The 22,247-nt window shown below is 44.7% G+C and overlaps 1 protein-coding gene across 1 annotated transcript; it reads left to right on the plus strand.

The window, feature by feature from the left end:
• The first annotated feature begins 1,774 nt into the window (after positions 1-1,774).
• On the plus strand, positions 1,775-17,406 carry pld3 (phospholipase D family member 3). Its single transcript, XM_079731327.1, has 12 exons — positions 1,775-1,908; positions 3,794-3,880; positions 4,330-4,377; positions 4,671-4,834; positions 7,168-7,348; positions 8,245-8,359; positions 8,947-9,074; positions 11,900-12,100; positions 14,523-14,662; positions 15,057-15,240; positions 15,568-15,667; positions 16,099-17,406. Exons 2-12 carry the CDS (start codon positions 3,854-3,856, stop codon positions 16,287-16,289), a joined length of 1,479 nt encoding a protein of 492 aa, XP_079587453.1. The 5' UTR covers positions 1,775-1,908; positions 3,794-3,853; the 3' UTR covers positions 16,290-17,406.
• Positions 17,407-22,247: the final 4,841 nt, after the last annotated feature.

A 22,247-nucleotide genomic window follows, 5' to 3' on the forward strand; every position in this document is an offset into this window, starting at 1 on the left:
GCCTTCAACAATAATAATATAATAATAATAACGGATTTTCAATTACTCGTTCGTGTTCTGCTTCACTTCTTCCTAATTTCCTTGAGGTTTCTGAAAACAGGTTAGCGCACTTTTTGTGTACAATAAATGCTGTACGCCTCATGCTTACATATTCTAACCACGGGGCCAATGTAGGACTACATAGAAGGGACCCTACATATTAATCTTTATTTACTTTATTAATGAGATTGTTAAAGAAACGTTTAAACGTTCGTGCTCGTAATTGTTTTTTATGTTAGACATTGCTTAGCAACAGTAAAAAAAAAACTACCTTTTAAAAGAAGATTAATGGTACCATTTGGCTATAATTATTAATATAGGCTTCTCGACCTCTTTATCCTCATTATTTAAATTTGTATTAATAAAGGGGGACTCCAAGCACATGATATAGGGTTACTTTAATCGTCTCCGTCTTAAATGTAATTGATCCTGAAATTGAACGAATATCGGCCTAATTGGTGGTCGCTCCATGGCGTCTGATCGGAACATGCGCAGGACTATTTGTTCTAGCGGCATGCTGACGCCTGCACAACCATCATTTTACACGCGCAAAGTTAATCAGAGACTACAAAACAAATGTTGATACTGGCTTAGTCTGCAGTGGGGAAGCCCTCTTTAACATCGCATTGCTGTTGAATTTATGGACCTATGTATATATACTCTGCTCTTTATTCAAATAAATGTGTTTTGATTTCATCATTGTCCAAATTTGTTTGTGTTTCAAATTTGTTATTCAATTTGGTATCTCTAGAAAGTTTAATAATTGACTAACAACTATTACAACTACTACTACTACTATTATAGTAGTAGTAGTTGTAATAGTTGTTAGTCAATTAGTGGTGGAATTAGAAGTATATTTCTAATTCTTAAACAACACCGACTACTACCTCTAATAATACCCCCAATACAAACAAATAATAATAATCATTATTGTTATTATGGTTATTATATAATAACCATAAATAAGTAATAGCAATAAGGCCTTCATTAGCTCCTGTGTGCGTGGGCTGAGATTGTCTGTTCAGCTGCGGATAACATTTGATGTAGATAGAGGAACAGTATCCTGGTGAAGTGATCAGATCCTCGCGGCCTCGCCTTCCAACTGCCACCAGCCGCCGTCCCGGACCTCGTCCTGGTGGAGACCGCGTCATCCGCTGCTAGAACGCCCGAGATATCAGAACTAGCAATAGAAGCGGCCTACAAGGAAGTTGTAGCTCTTTTTTTTTCGCTCAGTTTATTGCTGTTCAATATGATTAATTTATTAAGGAATTTGTTATTTGTTTTGCTTTGTTGCTATCATTTATTGTCCGATCGTTTGGCGGCATTTTAAATACAGAATATATCTAAACATAATATAATATACAATTATAGAATAGAGACCCTGAACCCATCACATAAACTGTGCTGCACTTCATCGAAAGGCTATACTGCCCTTGCTTTATGTAACTTGCATATCCCTGCAGAAACTCAGATTGGGCTACACTTCGGTACAATGCCTAATATAGGCATCGGTACAATGCCTGTATTAGGGCGCCCTCGTCTGGGAATAAGGCTAAACAGCACTACACTGCTTTTATTATGACGCCTTCCTCATTCATAAACGCAACGTAACGCCTCAAGTCAACTGCAGCACTCTGCCTGTATCATGGCGTCCTCCTCTGGTCATAGAGGCGCACTGCATCACTGTATTTGTTAATGGTACTTCGTGTCACATGACTAGGTCACGTGATTCTCGTTATGTTTTCAACTCGGCTGTGTCTTTGTCGCTCCATACCAAATTTGGCAGTGACCGCATAGCCTTAAAATAACTTAATTTGGCTCACAGTTTTATGGACCATTTGTGTTGGGGCCGCATGACAGCCTTATCCGGTAGGTGAATGAGTGTTTATGTTTTCAGTCTTGTCTTACTTTCGGTCCTCAGTATTGGTGCCATAACTTCATTGGTTTCGATGCTCAGTAGCTCCGAACGAAACACTTAAGTAATGTCATTTGGAATTCAGATAGATCCATTTATCTACAGATATAGCTATGTTTATGTATTTTCGACCTATAAGCCTTTTCTGGCTTTGCTGTTTTGTATATCAATATTTCTAAGGTGGCTGCTGATTCTCCTGTCAGACAAACAGTATTTATTTGTATCTAACTAAAGCCTAAATGTTGTTATAGCATTTGATGAAGCTTGTGCATGTCTCTTGTTATGATGCGGGACCACATCTGTGTAAAATCTGGAGTAGACACTGTGTAACACTTAGCATGGGAGTCTTCCTGTTGTGCTTTCAACTTTGAAACAAAATGAATGGGATCAAGATATGGCCGTCCAGTACTTCAGCACTGATGTACTGTTTGGTATACTGGTTTCTAAAAGTGTTGACCTGTTGTCCAAATTATCCATCATTCTTTTCTCAAATACAACACAGATAAATTCTTCCAATCCCACTTCTTCTTGAACAAAGAATAGCCCCATTATAATGAAATAAATAAGCATAATACTAGTTACATAATACGTTACAAATGAATTGTGACCTAGTTATTTTGCACTCACAGCACTTGACGTGCACTGCCTGTCACTGAATCACTAAGGTCTAGTTCTTGATGCACCTAAATACTTAGGTGCATCAAGAACTAGACCTTGATGATTCATATCATCAAGTTGATTTGGAAAACACATTCACATTCCGACTGTGCTGCAAGTCCCAATTCACTGTTTTTCATTCCCGTTCATTCATTTCCAAAAAATAGACCAAGAGAATTACTGATTATCAGCTAATTTAGACCAACGTGTCGTAGGGGAGGTGAGGACCTGGGGAAACAAACCCGTGCCCAACACATTCACGGCTATTGATTTCCACCAAAATGTTCTTCTGTAGAACGTCCCACTTTAAGTATTTTAGTGTACTTTGTGTAATTTCAAACAGCTTCTTGCATGTTTTGTATATGAATTACAAGGATCCCAGCATTCACTGAGTCACATGACATATCTTTTCCTTTTGGGAATCAATGCCCCGGACAATCCGACCATTGCCACATGAGATACTTCCTCCAAAAGATGTCTCTCTATTTTGCAATCCAAAAAGAGAAACGCTGTGTCATTATGTTCGACAGGAGGACATCATTTATCCTTAAAAAGCAAAGAACCCTATGTAACACGTAAAATAGATATTGACGCAGATACAGTATAGCATACGCGGGACAACGACTGCGTCGGAACAAACATCCTTTGTTGACATGTGGGGCTGGTCCTTCTGTGTGCACCTGGAACGTTCTCAACAGAAGGAACACAACAGTCAATGGGCGCAGGTGTATAGAAATGAGCACCAGTCAGACGTACAGCGATGCCCGGCTCGGAGTTGTGTTTATGAATAGACGTCCGGTCAACACAGCCGGAAGACAGGGTAAACATTATTGGATGTATACCTGTACTTTTATTTCACCTGGTCACTCTTACACCTATAATTATTGTGTGATAAGCATTTATTGTCCAAGAACAGTCAAAGGTGCAGCCAAAGTAAGCATTTTATTGCCTGTGGAACATTTAGGCTTTGTATGTGCCAAACTCAACCTTTCAGTTTAACTTGAGCGTGAGTGCTTCAGTACTTGTTCAAAGAGTATGTGGTGTATGGGGAAGAAGAGGTTCAGATATTGAGAATGACTTATAGAGAACATCAGGTCAGAGAAAGGGGCTACAGGCCTGGAAACACAGACAAGAAAACAAAGGTGTCAATGCCAAAGTCAGACAAAACGTTTGCTTCCGCAGATCTCTGAGCAGCGCTAGGAAGAACCTCAGCCAGTGCTGACCCCTCTGTGGTCCGTCACCATGAAGACAGGACTTCCCTACGAGAGGGTAAGACACCACCACCTCTTTTCCCCCGCAGAAGGCGCTGATTACGCTAATACGGTTATTTTCCGTGTGTGTGTGTGTGTGTGTGTGTGTGTGTGTGTGTGTGTGTGTGTGTGTGTGTGTGTGTGTGTGTGTGTGTGTGTGTGTGTGTGTGTGTGTGTGTGTGTGTGTGTGTGTGGTAACTGTCTCACGTTACCACCTAAGAACACTCCCTTGCAGAAATTCTTGATATTCCAGCTGCAGCCCCTCCCTGACTTCCTACCACCCCCATACCGTCTTAAATATATATCATTTAAATTTAAACACTTCATCCTACCTGATAAAGAGCGTTGCGAGGATAGCTTTAAGAATAATCAGTATTGTTGTTGTTGTTGTTGTGGTTGTGTGTTGCTGAGCTGCTTTGTGGGTGTTGGTAATGTCTGCTCACGCTTGAGTTGTTATCTGCCGTGTAGGTGGAGGACGTGGAGCGGAGAAGAGAAGAATACAGCAGAGCACAGATGGTGACCATAACACACACACACGCACATAAACTCATGTGTGTTTGCACACATGCACACGGGCACACATGCACGCATGCACAGGTGCACGCATACACACATTCACACAAATGCGTAAAAGAACAACATCAAATCCCTATTATGTGTTCGGTATCGGTTTAATGTGTGTCTGTTGAGACTTTATGTTACTCTAGTGAAGTTATTTAAAGAACCACTCTCAGGCCTTTTTGATTGGATCCAAACGGCCCTCCCCCCCCCCCCCAGCTCACGGCCCTTGCCGCTCTGCCCCTCCCCAGTACTACAGGTGGGGGCTGGCCCTGGCCAGCGTGTCCACCCTGCTGGTGCTAGCCGTGATCCTCCAGAGCCTCATGTCCACCAGGGGCCCCTCCTCGTCGCCGGACCCAGTCCCCAGCCCCAGGCCGCCCGCGGCCCGCGGCAAGACCTGCTCAGACACCTGCAGGTAGGTCCCGGAGATTCAGCCAGGAGGACGGTGCGTTTATCCAGCTCATAAGAATGCCAGGGAGTGGACTGTGTACTATTTGGCAGAGATGTGGACTCGAGTCACATGACTTGGACTCGAGTCTGACTCGAGTCATGATTTCGATGACTTCAGACGCGACTTGACAAAATGACGCATGACTTGCGACTCGACTGCTAAAGACTGAGACTTGACTCGGACTTTGCCTCTTTGACTTGTAATGACTCGACATGTCTTGAGTCAAAAACATTTATTGTTTCAGATATCTAACCTATTTCGCGCCTAGAGGGCTAGGCACCCAAGACGCATTCACTTCCGTGAAGATGAAAAAAAAACAGCGAGCGAAGACAAATCTACACTTCAATAATATCAAAACGAAATTTCGATATCGTTTATACTTTATTCAGAATAACAGTTTTAGTTTCATATCAGCTGCGTTTTGAGTTGGTCCCATTGAAGCCGTCTGGCCAGCCTCTGACACTTAAGACATCGTAGCTAAATCATTGTTCAACCATTTACCTTCGTTCAAAAAATAATAATAATAACAAATCTACACACTCATATCTTCAATAATATCTAAACTGAATTTTGATATCATTTATGCTTTCTTCAGAATCACAGTTAAAGTTTCATATTGGCTTCGTTTCAGTTGGTCTCATTGATTTACGTTGACGCTGGAGGTGAGGACGTTCAGCAGTGTTGCCAGATTGGGCGTTTTTTACCGACCTATTGGCCTACGTTTTGAGGACGTTCAGGCAGTGTTGCCAGATTGGACGGTTTTCCCACCCTATTGGGCTACATTTAAAAACATACGATTTCTGCGCATGCGCATATCATAACACATTTGAAGACAGAAACAATGAACATATTATAACTGTGTTGATAAGAAATGACTGTACATTAGAGTGATATGTTGAAATTATGATCAATAGCCTAATAATGACATTATTAAGTAAAAATACATGGTGACTTGTTCAGGACTTGAAAAAGTTTAGGACTTTGACTTGGACTCGACTTGCCTTTCCCTGTCTTGACTTGGGACTCGACTCGGACTTGACTGCTAAGACTTGGGACTTGCCAAACAGTGACTTTGTCCCATCTCTGCTATTTGCGGTTTTACTATTGGGTTGTTTAGCAGACGCTTGCATAAAAGCACGTAAACTATCTGTAACAGTAATAAATAAGTAAAGAGCATTTCACATGCAGGTCATCAAGGAGCAGTTAGGGGTTTGACGGTACATAGACATGTCATCAGTGGCGGCTGGTGATCAAAAATGTTGGTGGGGCAGAGTAATAGACAGGGGGTCCAGGGTTCCCCCCCCCCCCCCATAAAAAAAATGGAATTTAATAGATTTGATTTCCTGTATTCTGGTGCATTTTGGGGATGGCCACTACCTATTTACCTACTAATCAGTCAGATTCATAGCCTACATCCTGACTTGCAGGGCCCGGACAAGCTTACACTGCATATACAGACCTACTTTATGGCCATTCCACCAGCCATTTCTATTTGACCCATTGTTGTTATTCTGATATTGAGACAAATCATGATCACTGTCCTATAGCGTCAATTTTTTGTGAGTCTCAATGTCTACTTCAAATGCAGTTAGAAATATGGGACAGTTGCTTCATTTTGTTTATATGCTACAGGCCGAAAGACTATATTAATATGTACCTTACTTACTCCTTTTAAGTATAACATTGCTTGGGGAGTCCAATTCCTCCACTGAAATGGGTGGAAAGTGCTTACAACTCTGCTAGTTAGCGATCTATCTCTTCTCTACATGTAGTTGTGTTGCGCGAATGCTGCTGAGGGAGGTAGCCTATTTGATTGATTCACTGAATTGTACAATCATGTGGTGATAACAAAAAAGAAAAGCGATACCATTGGGAAGGAATTGGATAGGCAGTACATAGACAGGTCATTAATGCGCAAGAAGAGGTTAGGCAGTACATAGATAGGTTATTAAGGTGTAGGTTGGGGTTAAACAGTACATAGACAGGTCATTAAGGAGCAGGTTAGGGTTAGACAGTACATAAACAAGTCATTAAGGAGGAGGTTGGGGTTAGGGCTTTGGGGTTCAAACCCGGGACCTTTCGACTGCGAGTCAAACACCCTAAATAATGGACTACCAATTCCCACACTGCCCTATCCTGCCCCTATCTAACCATCAGCAACAATATAATACTTTACCACACTTTGCTGAAAACATTATCATTTGTAATCCATTCATTCTTGTTTAAACTTTTATCTTTCCTTTCTTTTTGCGCTCAACCTTATTTTGGGAATTTCTTTTTAAACGTTTCCACATCAGGATTGTTTTGGTGGAGAGCATTCCAGAAGGTTTGGTGTACAACGAGAGCACTGCCAACCCTTCAATCTACCAGGCATGGCTCAACCTGATTGGTGAAGCTCGCAGCAGCCTTGACATCGCCTCTTTCTATTGGACCCTCACCAACAAAGACACGGGCACCAAGGAGCCAACCGCCTATCAGGTGAGGGGATACTCTTTGGTTCAATGTGGTGCTAGACATTTGTGTCAGTCTGAAAATGTTTTGATGTTTTCAAATGTCAGTACTACATATGTGTCATATACAGTGTTGGGAACGTTACTTTAAAAAAGTAATTAGTTATAGTTACTCACTACTTGTTCCAAAAAGTAACTGAGTTATTAACTGAATTACTCTATAATAAAAGTAACTAGTTACCAGGGAAAGTAACTATTTGCGTTACTGTAAAAAAAATAAGTTGCTAGATGTCAAAGAATTTGGATTTTGGATTAGGATTTTTTAAATGGTTGAACTGCCTGATTCAAGTTCCTGATATACTTCCAACTGAATTTTAATTTGCTTGGTTGCAAAGGCTGTGGAACATCTGCCGAATACTACAGAAAATGCCAACTTTTCATCGGATTGATCCAGACTCGCCATTTCTGCTGCTTAATCGAATCAGTTTGGTGTGTGCGTGTGTGTGTGTGTGGCGCGCCTGTCCTGGCTTGTGTGTAAAAACACTGGATCCGATTGGCTACCATGAAACATGACTCTGCCTTAGCCAAGATTACGCAGTTCAATTCAATCAATTCATAGTAACTCACCGCATTTAACGTACAGTAACGGTAACGGCGTTGTAACAACGGAAACAGTAATTATTTAGATTACTCCATTACTTAAAAAATAACGGCATTACCTAACGCCGTTCTTTTAAACGGCGTTATTGCAAACACTGGTCATATATATAAAGTTAAACATGCTCTCCACTATTCTGGCGATTTAAGTTGATCAGTAGCATCAAAATGATGTCCAATACAATTTTTTTCATGTTTGAAAGAAATATTCATGTTTGACACATGAACATCCTACAACATCCAACCCCGATGTATCGTGGGCCACAGGGGGAGGACGTGCTGAAGAGACTGGGCGAGCTGTCGGGGAAGCTGCCTGTGCGCATCGCCGTGGACTTTCAAAAAGACAAGCCTCCAGCCAACCTGAAGTTCCTCACCAGCGCCGGTCAGTCTCTGTTCCTCTTGCAGGGAACCCTCTCAAGTTCCTCTCTAAAGGTTATGGTTCCACATCGACACAACGCAAGGGTGTTTACGGACCCTTTACGTCCTTGCGGACCCCCCTTGCTTCCGCAAGGGCCTGACGTGGTCTCCCAAAACATGTTAACCTCCCACAATCACGACCTAAAGGGCTGTGATTGGTCCCCTGACTAAAAACCATCACAGAACCAAAACAGGTTCAAGACTGCGTCGAAGCGTTTGGGTGGGCCTTGCGTTGCGTCGACGTGGAACCATAATCAGCCCTTCACTGTGTGTGCTATTCGCTGTTCACTCGTTCAGAAGACGCTATTCATCCAAAACGACCAACAGTTCAGATGCACATCACTCAGCAGCAGGTCATTCCGTTTAAACGGCTAGCAGCATGCTTCTTTTAGCTAGCCTTGTACAGCCGTTTAGGCCATAGTATAGCTTTTCTTAAGGATGCGTTTGTATAACCAAGGGTTAACGGCGGTTTGAGGGCCGGCGGGGCCCAGGGTAGGACCGCCAGGGTAGGACCCCCCAGAGTGTTGACAGGGTTGGTTGTACGTGTTACAGGGGCTTCCATCCGCTCGGTGAACATGCAGGAACTCACCACCGGGGTCCTCCACACCAAGTTCTGGATCGTAGACAAGAAGCACATCTTCATCGGCAGTCCCAACATGGACTGGCGCTCGCTCACACAGGTACAGAGACACACACACACACACACACACACAAACACCAATGCACACAAGTATGACCACACACCCACACTTGAAAATAGGAAAACACCATCCCCCACAAAGCTCAAACACACCTTACCACATTCATTGCATTTAACTCTGCGAGAACAAAATAAACAGAATCGTGTGTGTGTGTGTGTGTTTGTGTGTGTGTGTGTGTGTGTGTGTGTGTGTGTGTGTGTGTGTGTGTGTGTGTGTGTGTGTGTGTGTGTGTGTGTGTGTGTGTGTGTTTGTGTTTATAAAATCTCATGGACACCACGATACTCCTCTGCAAATCATGTTCAGCTTCAGTAAGTTGACTCAACCAGTTATTCAGCATTTGCAGGATTGGTCAGACTTCATCCCATCTAATGTTCCATGTCATGTCTGGCTTGCACGCTATATGGAGCCATACCATGCTAATTAACCTCAGCATTATGTTACTGAACCAGCAGGGAATACGTCTAAGATATCTGTTGGTCAAACATGTGAGGTTGGTTGTATCAAGGATCACGAGGGCTTGGCTCCTGCAGTGCTGAGTTAGGTTTAAGCTAGAGTAACCCTTCACTCCTCCGCAGCGTCAGCCATAAACCGGGAAACAAGCCAAAACGTTTGGGCGCTTGCGTCTGTAAAGGAGGAAGCCAATGTGTTGACCAGGTTGACTTAGTTTCTGTCAAAAGCTGCACATGCTGTGATCGATTGACCTAGTTTATTTTGGTAGGGTTGGGCCATAATCACAAAAATATACACAATATACACAATCGAAACATAACGGTTAACGGTTAAACTGTCAAATAATCAATAATTTAATCAAGCGAGAGCGGATCTTATGATGTCTGTTTCGAAAGTCCCATGTGCTGCAACACTCTTCTGCCACCGGGTGAAAGCGGTTTTCTGCAAATCACTGTTTCCCCCATTCTTGTTTCATTCATAATAAACCCATAAACAAATAAGGCAAGTTTATGACTGCTAGGCATGTCCTTTATCAGCTTGCTATTCATAACTTTGTGTTGGTAGTAGTTAGGGCTGGGCAATAATTCGATTACGATTATTAATCGTGATAAAACTCACGTCGATTACGACGATATGACGATTCTTGCCTCCCTGCCAAAGTAGTTTGATGTGATAGTCACTCACAGATCTTTTAGGTTTAAACACATTATTTTATGTAACATAATATCTGGTTTTACAATGTTTACATTTTGCACTTACAGTTCATATTTTATATATTAAAGTTCAGTTCATGTGCCAGGGCCTTTGTTCATCCACTTTTTTACTTTTTATGTGTTGGTTGTGTTGATTTAAGATGTTTTCTGAAGCCCTGCCAAAGGAGTTTAATGTTAAAGCTTTTATTTTTATTTTTATTATTTTCAATAGGTGACAAGGCAAGCTACTTTATATTATTCTGTTGGTGGCAGATGTTTATGAAGTTAAATGTTTATATTTAAATATGATTAAATGTTCCCTTATCACAAATATGGTAATAAACAAAAGTGTATGGTTTAACTAATGAACATTCTAGTTTCTTCAGGCTTCAGCAGTATCAAATTATATATTGTGAGTAATATTGATATCGATCAATATCAAAAAATAATCTTGATAATAATTTTTGAAATATCGCCCAGCCCTAGTAGTAGTTTATGCTAGGCTAAAGTTTCATCGGAAGATGGAGTGACAAAGCCATCCATTTTGAGAACAGCAAGTGCATCGTATTTCATGTTTTCTTCCATTGTCTGCATGTATGCCCGGATATATTTTTCTGCTTATTAGGTTGTGTAGTTAGAAAGAAATCCGACTGCACTTTATACCTCGCTTACATCAATATTTGATGTGCAAAAAAACGAAAGAGGCGCTTATAAAGAGAGACATATTTTGAGATGGTATCGCTGAGTTTACTGTAATAATTTTCAACGGGATATATATCGTTTTATCGGAAGATGGCCCAACCCTATGGTCTAGTTTGACTTTCTTTGTTTGTTTAACCTCAGTGAGTGTGTGTGTGTGTGTGTGTGTGTGTGTGTGCGTGTGTGTGTGTGTGTGTGTGTGTGTCCCATGTTATCCACTCTTTTACTGAAGTCAACAAACTGGAAAAGGGTTCCAAAATTGTTTTGAAGAAGTACAAAATGTTTTGAAGAAGTTCAAGGAACCCACTTCCTGCTTGGACATTGAGTCATTTCATAATCTTGTAGTTTATACCTAACCCTAACCCTAACCATATTGAGCAAGTATGCTGTCCACACCGTCTTTGAATCACTAACCTAAAAGGTGGGGGGGGGGGGGGGGAGAGTACACCCTCTGTGAGTTCTGTCACTCTCTGCAAATAAATGAATAAGTAATAAACAAAACTAAGTCACAGGTTATACTAGCTTGGTTATGCTTAGAATGTATGCTCGCACAGTAATTGTTATATATCTGGGCGGCATTGGCTCAGGAGGTAGACCGGAAGCTTGCTAGTCCGATCCCCAGCTCCTCCCAGCGGAGTGTCGAGGTGTTCCTGAGCAAGACCCCTAACCCTAACTGCTCCAGACTGGCTGGCTGTTGCCTTGCGTGGCTGGCACCGCCGTCATTGTACGAATGGGGAAATGTGTGTATCAATTGGTGAATGTTAAGCAATCAATTTAAAGCGCTTCGAGTGGCCACTGGCTAGAAAAGCGCTTTATAAATGAAGTCCATTCACCATTTACCTTTTGGATCAAAACATCCAACAAATTACATTCATTTTATTATATTCATGAGGTCAGTGTACACTTTACTTTACTAATCTCGGTCCTTAGTCCAACACCTTGATTGTGCTCTCCCTCCCCCAGGTCAAAGAGCTGGGAGCGGTGGTTTATAACTGCAGCTGCCTCGCAGAAGACCTGGGCAAGATCTTCGAAGCCTATTGGTTCCTGGGCCAGAGCGGTATGGAAATCCCCGCTACTTGGCCCAGCAATTACTCCACAGCCTACAACAAGGACACGCCCCTCCAGCTGCCACTCAACGGCACACAGTCGGGTGTCTACCTATCAGTGAGTTTTTTCATTCTTTGTCTTTATCTAATTATTAATTATGAGGTCATTTGGGTGTGTTTTCTACCGCACGGTCACATGTATTTTCTGTTTGTTATTTAATTTGTGTAAATCAAACAAACAAAACATAGCCATAACAAAGTAACTCCTAATCCTGAAGTCATTAATACACCTTAAAGGGGACATATTATGAAAACAACACTTTTCCTGGGGTGGGGTGTTGTTTTGGGTCTCTGGTGCTCCCACAGGCATACAAACTTTGAAAAAAGTCTGTACATGATTTTTTGAGTGAGATATGCATTTCTGAAAGTACCCCGCCTACAGTTACCAAACGAGTGAGTCAGTTTCATTTTCAGTTGAATATTACCTCCCACTTCCCCACTCCCCTCCAATCAGAGCATAGCTAAGATTTTGTGGACCAGCGGACGAGCAGCTCCGGCGGGGGGAACTCGGCGCTAGCCCTGCAGCTAAGCTCCGGGAGTACAATCCCTTTCTCTGCCGGACTAGTCCGGAGGAGGAGACATTGAGGAGAAAGGGATTGTACTCCTGGAGCTGAGCTGCCGGTCTGCCGCCGAGCTATCGCCGGCAGTCCGGCGGGGGTAGCTCGGCGGCTACCACAGCTAGACTGCCGCCGTTGAAGCCGTCCGGCCACCGGCAGCTCCGGCGGTGTACTCCGGGAGTGGAACTGCCGCCGATGCTGGCAGGTGTGGCGGGGGTAGGTCTCGGCGGAAGTCCGGCAGCTCCGGTGCGGGGAGCTCGGCGGCAAGTCCGGCAGCTCAGCTCCCGGAGTACAATCCCTTTCTCCTCCATGTCGCGGTTCATGGACTTCAGAGAGTCAAGGCCAAAGTTCCTTTCCCCCAATTCCTCTCAACCATTGCCGAGATATCCCATACTACGAGTGTTTACTTGTTGTGGAAGTGCCATATGCGTCAGACGCAGTCTTTATGATTCATAATATCATCCGAGGCGCACATAGCTTTTGGCCGTGATATAATATTATGTAAATACCCATATATAATATAATCATTATTTCATTATTATATAATGATATAGATATAGAGCTCAAGTAGTCCGTAAACGGCAACAGTCCCTTCTTCTCCATGCTGTGGTTCAGTCTGACAGCTCATTGGTCAATGGGCAGCAGCTCATTTGCATCAAAGCTACAGACACCGGAAACAGCGCATTCTGAAGGAACTGAAACAGACGGGCATAGCGGTAGGCGAGGTTTTTTTTTCCTAAAAGCTATTTCCAGCAAACAGCTTCAAAAACGTGTTTTCTGGATTAAATACTATGTTTACTTGTTAGGAAAACACCATAATATGTCTCCTTTAAGCAATAAACATTGAGAAAGAAATACATTATGCAAGTCAGTAACTACTTAAAAATGTAACATTAAGGTACATGAAGTAACATTTAGTTATCATGAAATAACATTAAGTTAACATTCGGTAAAATGTTGTAACATTAGGTAACATTAAGTTAACATGAGGTAACAGTAAGTTAACATGAAGTACCATCAAGGTAACATGATGTAACGTAAGGTAACATTAAGTTAACATTAGGTAACATGAGGTAGTATTAGGTAACGTTAAGTTAACATGAGGTAACATGAAGTAACATGAGGTAACATCAAGTTAACATGAAGTAACATCAAGTTATCGTGAAGTAACATCAAGGTAACATGAAGTAACGTAAGGTAACATGAAGTTAACATAAGGTAACATTAAGTTAACACGAGGTAACATTAAGTTAACATGAAGTAACATTAAGTTGACATTAGGTGACTTGAAGTAACATCAAGGTATCATTAAGTTAACATGAGGTAATAAAAGGTATCATTAAGTTAACATTAGGTAACTTGAAGTAACATCAAGTTGACGTGAAGTAACATTAAGACTTACTATAAGTTACCATAAGGTAACATGAAGGTAACATTAAGTCAACATTAAGTTACCATAAGGTAACATAAGGTAACATGAAGTTAACATCAGGTAACATTAAGACTTACCATAATTTACCATAAGGTAACATGAAGGTAACATTAAGTTAACATTAAGTTACCATAAGGTAACATTAAGTTAACATCAGGTAACATTAAGACTTACCATAAGTTACCATAAGGTAACATGAAGGTAACATTAAGTCAACATTAAGTTACCATAAGGTAACATAAGGTAACATGAAGTTAACATCAGGTAACATTAAGACTTACCATAAGTTACCATAAGGTAACATGAAGGTAACATTAAGTCAACATTAAGTTACCATAAGGTAACATGAAGTTAACATCAGGTAACATTAAGACTTACCATAAGTTACCATAAGGTAACATGAAGGTAACATTAAGTTAAAATTAAGTTACCATAAGGTAACATAAGGTAACATTAGGTAACATTGCGCCCCTTGCTGTGGCCTCCCCCAGAGCTCTCCTCCCTCTGTGTGCGCTGCGGGCCGGACCTCGGACCTGCAGGCGGTCCTGTCTGTGATCCAGGATGCTGACGAGTTTGTGAACATCGCGGTCATGAACTACGTCCCCATGATGGAATTCTCCCGTCCCAAGAAGTAAGCCACAGACGTCGGGCCGCCATGTTCGCCTTTTGTTTGTGGTTGTTAGGGCCTTGTGGATCGTCTTCAAGGTTGGGGAAAAGTGTTGCCTTTGCCTGATGCAGTTATGTTGTTTACTATTTAACTATTAAGTAATTGAGAAGGCGCTTCATCCAAAGCGTCATACGGTGAATCCACATGCAGGTGATGAAGGTGCTGAAGGAGGCCTAACGGGAGACTGGATTTGGGAAAATATTTTGTTTATATGAATGAGTTGTTATTTTCACCCTTTGACTAAATTGTTGTACTTTTTATTTTCTGTCTTATTTAAGTATTACTTGTATCAACCCAACATTGCGTTAAAGGGCCTCAGTGTCCGTGTTCTGAAACAGTGTGTTTGCGCCCCCTACAGGTACTGGGCTGAAATTGACACCCAGTTGAGACGAGCTGCGTTCGTAAAAGCGGCCAGTGGCCGACCAGCGCTCAAGGTGCGTCTGCTGATCAGCGACTGGTCCCACTCGCAGCCATTCATGCCGCCCTTCCTCAAGTCCCTGGCGTCCATCTACGACCCCAAGTGCAAACTGGACATCCAAGTGGTGAGTGGCTGCCTCTGTACGTCTGCAAATCAACATGAATCCTGAGTGGATTCAGAAGATCATCTAGATATTGCAAACTATATCTAGGGTTCCGTTGATAGACGGGCTGTGCACTCCTTGGATAATAATGACATGTAAGCATTATTTATTTTGCGTTGTTTAAGGAGACTTTTTAATCCAAAGCGCCTGCATTGAATTTAAGATGTATCGCCTCGTTGTAAAGGGGCAAGTAGAGGGCAGACTTCTAGGATCTTCTGGGATTTGAACCCCTAGCCTACAGAATATCCTGCCCTTGATTGCATGCAATGTGTGTTTTTTGTCTTTCAGAGGCTGTTTGTGGTACCGGCCACCCCGTCACAGAAACGAATCCCCTACGCTAGAGTCAACCACAACAAGTACATGGTGACCGACAAGATAGCCTACATCGGTAAGGCAACACACACTGCATGTGGACCACCATTAACAACACATGATAGCCTACATCGGTAAGGCAACACGCACTGCATGTGGACCACCATTAACAACACATGATAGCCTACATCGGTAAGGCAACACGCACTGCATGTGGACCACCATTAACAACACATGATAGCCTACATCGGTAAGGCAACACGCACTGCATGTGGACCACCATTAACAACACATGATAGCCTACATCGGTAAGGCAACACGCACTGCATGTGCACCACCATTAACAACACATGATGAAAGAATTACGGATTTATAATTGTGTATTCATATTTAAATTCTATACATGTTTTTATTTTACTACAACTCTATTTTATGGGATACAGTATGATTTCAAGCAAGGCATACAGTCACCAAAATAAAGTCTGGATGCGTATGCTTCACCCTCAGGTACATCCAACTGGTCAGGTGACTACTTTGTGAACACAGCCGGCGTCGCCTTGGTGGTCAACCAGACTGCCTGGCAGACGGAGGAGCCCATTGTCCAATCACAGCTCAAGGCTGTGTTTGACCGGGACTGGAACTCCCCCTACAGCACCCCGATCGACCACCACTTCTTTCAAGGGCACGATTTAGCTTAGTATTTAGCGATGGCTCACGATGTTTAACACTGCAACAATCAAAGTGCCAAGGAGCGAACACTGTTTTTCTTCTGAATACGAATTCAAACACTTACGACCATGTAAAGTCAGTTAGACTCAGAGATCTACCTGTCTTGTAGCAATAGCTGCCTACATCAGTAGGATGTGCACACATCTTTATCGAAAGGACATAGCCAAGTTATCCAAGTGTTACACTGTCGAAAGAAACCTTATCCACTACCAGAGGATAGTCCAATTAAAATCAAGAAGGGTGTAAGGAGGAAATGTAGATTATTCGTTGGGAATGAGCTAGTCACTTTAGTTAAGGTTAAGGCGAAATGTCCCAGAGCCCCTGTCCAATGCACTAGTGTAGCCTTAAATTTCCATAAACACCCCACAAAGTTATATAATGGTCGTTATTGCTCTTTATAGATGTAAGCTGCAGCTAACTCAATGTGTTGACCGCAAACTCCCCTGTGAGCTGTTTCCAAGATGAAATCTTTGGCTTCTTCTGACCTTGACAACAAGGTGGCCAAAAAAAGCATTAAGCTTTATCAAGACGTGCAAACAGAATGAAACTCCCAAGTATTTAATTCACTCAAATTTAAATTAATTTATATTTGAAATAATGGATCATTAATATAAGCCAGCAATATCTCAGAGATGAATCCCCTATTTCATCTTATCTCATGAATCTTTTTTTAAAATATTTTTTAAGATCTTTCCTTTTACTAGTTAAGAACTTTAGTTTTAAATGGTGTGACTGTGGTGTTTAAAATAAAGTTATTGACCTCAAAGTATTATTTTTTACATTACCTCTTCTGCAAACATCCCCCCTGGTAATCAGGGAGTAATGATTGAATGAATCATATGGTGTGTTTTCAGAAACGCTTTGAAATGCTGGATTTACTGTGAGAAAATGTTCTTAACTATTGGTACGCCAACTTAAAAAGCGGCAATAAAAAAAAAAGATAGGGTTCACTGATATTTTTAGCTTCCTTATCAGATCGATGGGTTTTTAAACATTTTTTTAGTTTAAACCAGCTGCTTTTTTAATGACTTAAAAATGAATATTTGTGTACAGACTTTGTCTTTGTAACACAATGAAATAAATGATTGAAGATATGATTTCTGTATGAAGTTTTCATTGAAACCAGTTCAACCGACCAACGTACAGTGTGTATAATAAGGAATTGTTTCATTATAATTTATTAGAATTGCGTCGTATTAAAACAATATAATGTACTTCTAGCCCAAATCATTGATTCAAATAAAATGTTGCTGCCCCATCCAAACTCTGTAAATATAACAAACAATACAAACCTTTTTACTTTATGTGTTTATTGTGATGTCTAATGCGCCTGCTTCTCATTTGTATTACAAAAGATGTGGTTTAAAGCTCACTCTTTCTCGTTTCTCCTCGACTTTCAACAGTCTGTTGTTTTGAAGTCAGCCGTCATTGGGCTGTCCACCATAGTCACCCTCATCCCCCACCCTTCTTCAGGCTGGACCATGAGTGGTGAAGTGGGTGCTGGAGGTGAGACCCCGAAGAGGGGCCTGATATCAGGATCTTACACCCGGCCAGGGGACTCCAAGTGCTGGCCAGGATGGAAGGTACTGCCCCCCTCGGATCCACACAGGACTGAAGCCTGAGGGAGATACAACAGAGCAGTCAACTAATGCAGGTGTCTCGGTCTCGGATCGACTATCTCCTTTCACTATTCGCCAATCCTTTGGGAAATATGGAATGGATTTAGTTGATTGTAAGAGGTCCAAGGTTATGTTCCACTTTATATTTGACTTTACTTATTCAATTCTGTTTGGTTTGTATGAGGTATGACTAATTCAGTGTGGAATGGTTGTCCGAATTAATATTTCAATGGAACCACCCCTGTCACTTCGTAATACCTTTTGTATGACAAATTAAAATCGGCAAACGTTTACTTTCACGATTCCAATGGAGAACCAGACTTCACCTCTGTGCCCGGAGACTGGTGGTCGTCTGCCTCTGCTCCCTGGTCTTTGGCGTCGTCCCTGGACGGGTAAGGGGTCTCTTGGGGTTGGACCCTGGACTCCTGAGGCTGGTTCTCAGCTTGGAAGCCCGGGCTGGGGCCCGGCTGTCCCAGGTCAGGGTGGAGGTCCGACGGAGGCCCTGCGAGGGCCGGTGCCTGGGGTTGATGCTGTAGCGGGGGTTTGGCCTGGAGCTCAGGCTGGGGCTGGACGTGGACCTCATACTGCTCTGGCTCCATGGTCTGGGTCTGGACATCAACCATTTGTTTTACTGGGACCGGAATTTGGACCTCATGCTTGTCCTTGGTCTTGACCTCGTTCCGGTCCTCGGACGAGATCTTATTCCGGTCCTGGGTCGGGACCTCCTTCCGGTCCTGGGTCAGGACCTCAGCGTGGGGGGGAGGCTCGCCGTGGGTCTGGGGGTGCAGTGCGACCAGGGTTGGGGTACACAGAGTCTCCCTGGTGCAGGAGCTGCAGAGAAGGGGAAGTGGGGGAGGAGTTTCCCGGTGCCCCTCGGGCCACCCGGGGCACCGACCCAGCCCGCAGCGGTACGGGTCGGACCAGGAGGAGTGGGCCGGGGGCTGGAAGCCGTGCCCGCCCGCCGTGCTTGTGTGTGGTCGGAAGGAAGGCGGCGGGCCGTTCGTCCGGGGTCCCCCTCCGCCAAGCGGGCCCGGGAATCGACGCTCGCCCTGGGGGAACTGATGCGAGCCCGCTCCCGGGTGCCGGTGCTGGGGATGGTGGGGGGATCGGGGGGGCTGATGAGGCGGGGCCGTCGGGTGTGGCAGGGAGTACGAAAGGACCTGGTACGCGACGCCCTGGTGTGTGGGGGTCTGTGGGGTCCAGGGCGGGGTGCGTACATCGGGCCCAGGTCGACGGCCCTGGCGCTGGGCGGGGGAGCTCCGGGCTGCCGTCACGGGGAAGAGCTGGTAGGGCCGCCTGGGGGATTCCCCCGTGGAGCCCCCGCACGGGCGAGGAACGCGGCCGTGGGGCGGGACCCCCGCCAGACCCGATGCCCTGGGGGCGCTCCTGAGAGTGGCTGACCCCTTCGGGTCGCGGTTGGACGCTCCGGAGTCAGCCGGGGAAGGCCGGACGGCGACTTGTCGTTCCCATGGGTTCTGAGCTTCCGTGGGACGGTCCAAATTGTGACGGTCACTCGTGAAGAACGGCTCGTCCAACTGTTGGGTCGGCAGCCCGTCGCTGGGCGCCTCGCATGGGGGACATGAGGACCCGGCGGGGGAGGATGGAGGACCAGGGCGAGGCAGGGGGGTGTCCCTCAGCGGCCTGGCGCAGCAGAGCCGTGCGTTGGGGTGGCCCTGGGTGCGAGGGCGCGGAGGTAGAGGGGGTTGTCGCGGTTGCACCTGTCTCGAGATTTGAGCCGGCGCCGTCTCAACCAAGCTGGCCTGGGCATGGTTGAACAACAGTGATTTGTATTTATTTTTTATTGTATTGTCGCAAAATTGTGTCGTCCACACATTACAAATGACTCGTGTCAATGTTATGTGCACGGCCCCTTAATCACAGTTACTCAAAGGGCCCCACAACACGACTTGGGGTCGGGCACCCTGTGGTGTTAAAGGAGACGTATTATACCACCAGGTGTGAGTGTGATTAGCCGTTACAAGCCGTTTTGAAAATCGGCCTCTTCCGACGTCACAAGTGGGCGTGTCCACCTAGATTTGCGCTGGATAGATCAGTCTACCAGCCTACCTAATGGACTGTAGCAAAACGTTGCTCATCTATCCAGCACACATCTAGGTGCACCTGAGCATCAGAAGAGGCAGATTTTCAAAACGGCCTGAAACAGCTTGTAACGGCTAATCACACTCACGCCTGGTGGTATAATATGTCCCCTTAAAGTAGCTGTACCGCTAGCTGACCTGTTCCATGGCCTGTGTGGCGTTGTGGTGGTAACAGCTGAACCGGGCGGCGCCGGACAGGTGCGCCAAGGTGAGGAAAGGGTGGCGGAGGGCCGACATGGGGGAAATCCTCAGGTTGGAGTCCAGGGTCAGGATCCTCTTGAGCAGATTCACCATGCAGTGACGGTCTGTATCCTGGTGGGGGCGCCAAAGGACCAGAAATCAAGGACAAGCGAGGCTGGGTTTCAAAAAGATCCCTGCCCCAATTGATTAAAGGTATATTACAATTGTTTACTGAATAGGTTTTATTGGTGTGAATTGGGATCCATACTCTTTCTCACTATCACTTTCTTATTCACTGGTTCTCGCTCACTTTTTCTTTCTCTCTTTTTTTTCCCTCTTTCTTTTTCTCACGCATTGTCTCTTGCTTCCTTTGCCATTTTCTCAATACCGCTCTCTCGCTCTCTCTCTCTCTCTCTCTCTGTCTCTGTCTCTATCTCTATCTCTCTCCCTCTCTATCTCTCTCTCTCTCTCTCTCTGTCTCTCTCTCTCTCTGTCTCTCTCTCTCTCTCTCTCTCTCTCTCTCTCTATCTCTCTCTGTCCCTCTCTCTCTCTATCTCTCTCTCTCTCTGTCTCTCTCTCTCTCTCTCTCCCTCTGTCTCTCTCTCTCTCCCTCTGTCTCTGTCTCTGTCTCTCTCTCTCTCTCTCTCTCTCTCTCTGTCTCTGTCTCTCTCTCTCTCTCTCTCTCTCTCTCTCTCTCTGTCCCCCCCTCCCCCTCACCTCTGCCTCAGCCTCGTCCGGGGGTAACTCCGCCTCTTGCTCCCTGGGCTCCATGTCACTCAGCTGGTCCAGAGACCTCAGCACGTACTTCCTCCTCTCCCGACCGCCTCCTCCTCCTCCTCCTCCTCCTCCTCCGCCTAGTCCCTCCCCTCGGCCCTGACCTTGACCCCTGACCTCCCACGGAGCTAGGCACTTCCGGTTGGTCTTCAGCTGCCACTGAGTGGCCCCGCTGCTGTTCCTGAGCAAGGCAGCGACACGCTGTCAAACCAGCGTCCACACACACACACACCCAGGAACACACACACACACACAGACACACACACACACACACACACATACACACACACACACACACACACAGACACACGCACACACACACAGACACACGCACACACACACACACACCCAGACACACACACACACACAGACACACACACACACACACACACACACACACACACACACACACCCAGACACACACACGCACACACACACACACACACACCCAGACACACACACACACACACACACACACACACACACACACACAGACACACGCACTACATACTTGCTGCGGTTGAAGAACATGTGTGACTTGCTGGCGGAGCAGAGCAGGCTGGCGTGGGGCAGACCCTGCGTCTCACAGATGTAGCGCACCTGGGGGGCGGGGGGGTCGGCATACAGAGGGCCACACAACAGGAGGGCGAAGGGGAGAGGACGTCAGAAGCATAGAGAAACCCTGATTTCGGTGAGTTACTTTCAATGACGAGTGATTAAACTACTGGTAGAGTAAAGTGAATGGATTTCCATGCTTATTTTCTGTCGTGTCTGTGTGTGTGTGCGTGTGTGTGCGTGCGTGTGTGTGTGTGTCTGTGTCTGTGTGTGTGTGTCACCTGCTCCATCTCTGAATCTCCGGGGTAAAGGGGCCAGCCCAGGTAGAGCTCTGACATCACACAGCCGAGGGACCACATGTCCACCCTCCAACTGAAGGGCAGGCCCAGCAGGACCTCTGGGGCCCTGTAGTACCTACACACACACACACACACACACACACACACACACACACACACACACACACACACACACACCAACACAGACACACACACACACACAAAAACACACACACACACACTATCACACACACAGACACACACCAACACTCACACAAAAACGCACACACACACACACACACAAAAAAACCAACACACACACAAAAGCACACACACACTATCACACACACAGACACACACCAACACACACACACACACCAACACACACACAAAAACGCACACACACACACACACACACCAAC

Source organism: Pollachius pollachius (assembly GCF_949987615.1).
Source record: "Pollachius pollachius genome assembly, chromosome: 3".
Taxonomy (NCBI): domain Eukaryota; kingdom Metazoa; phylum Chordata; class Actinopteri; order Gadiformes; family Gadidae; genus Pollachius; species Pollachius pollachius.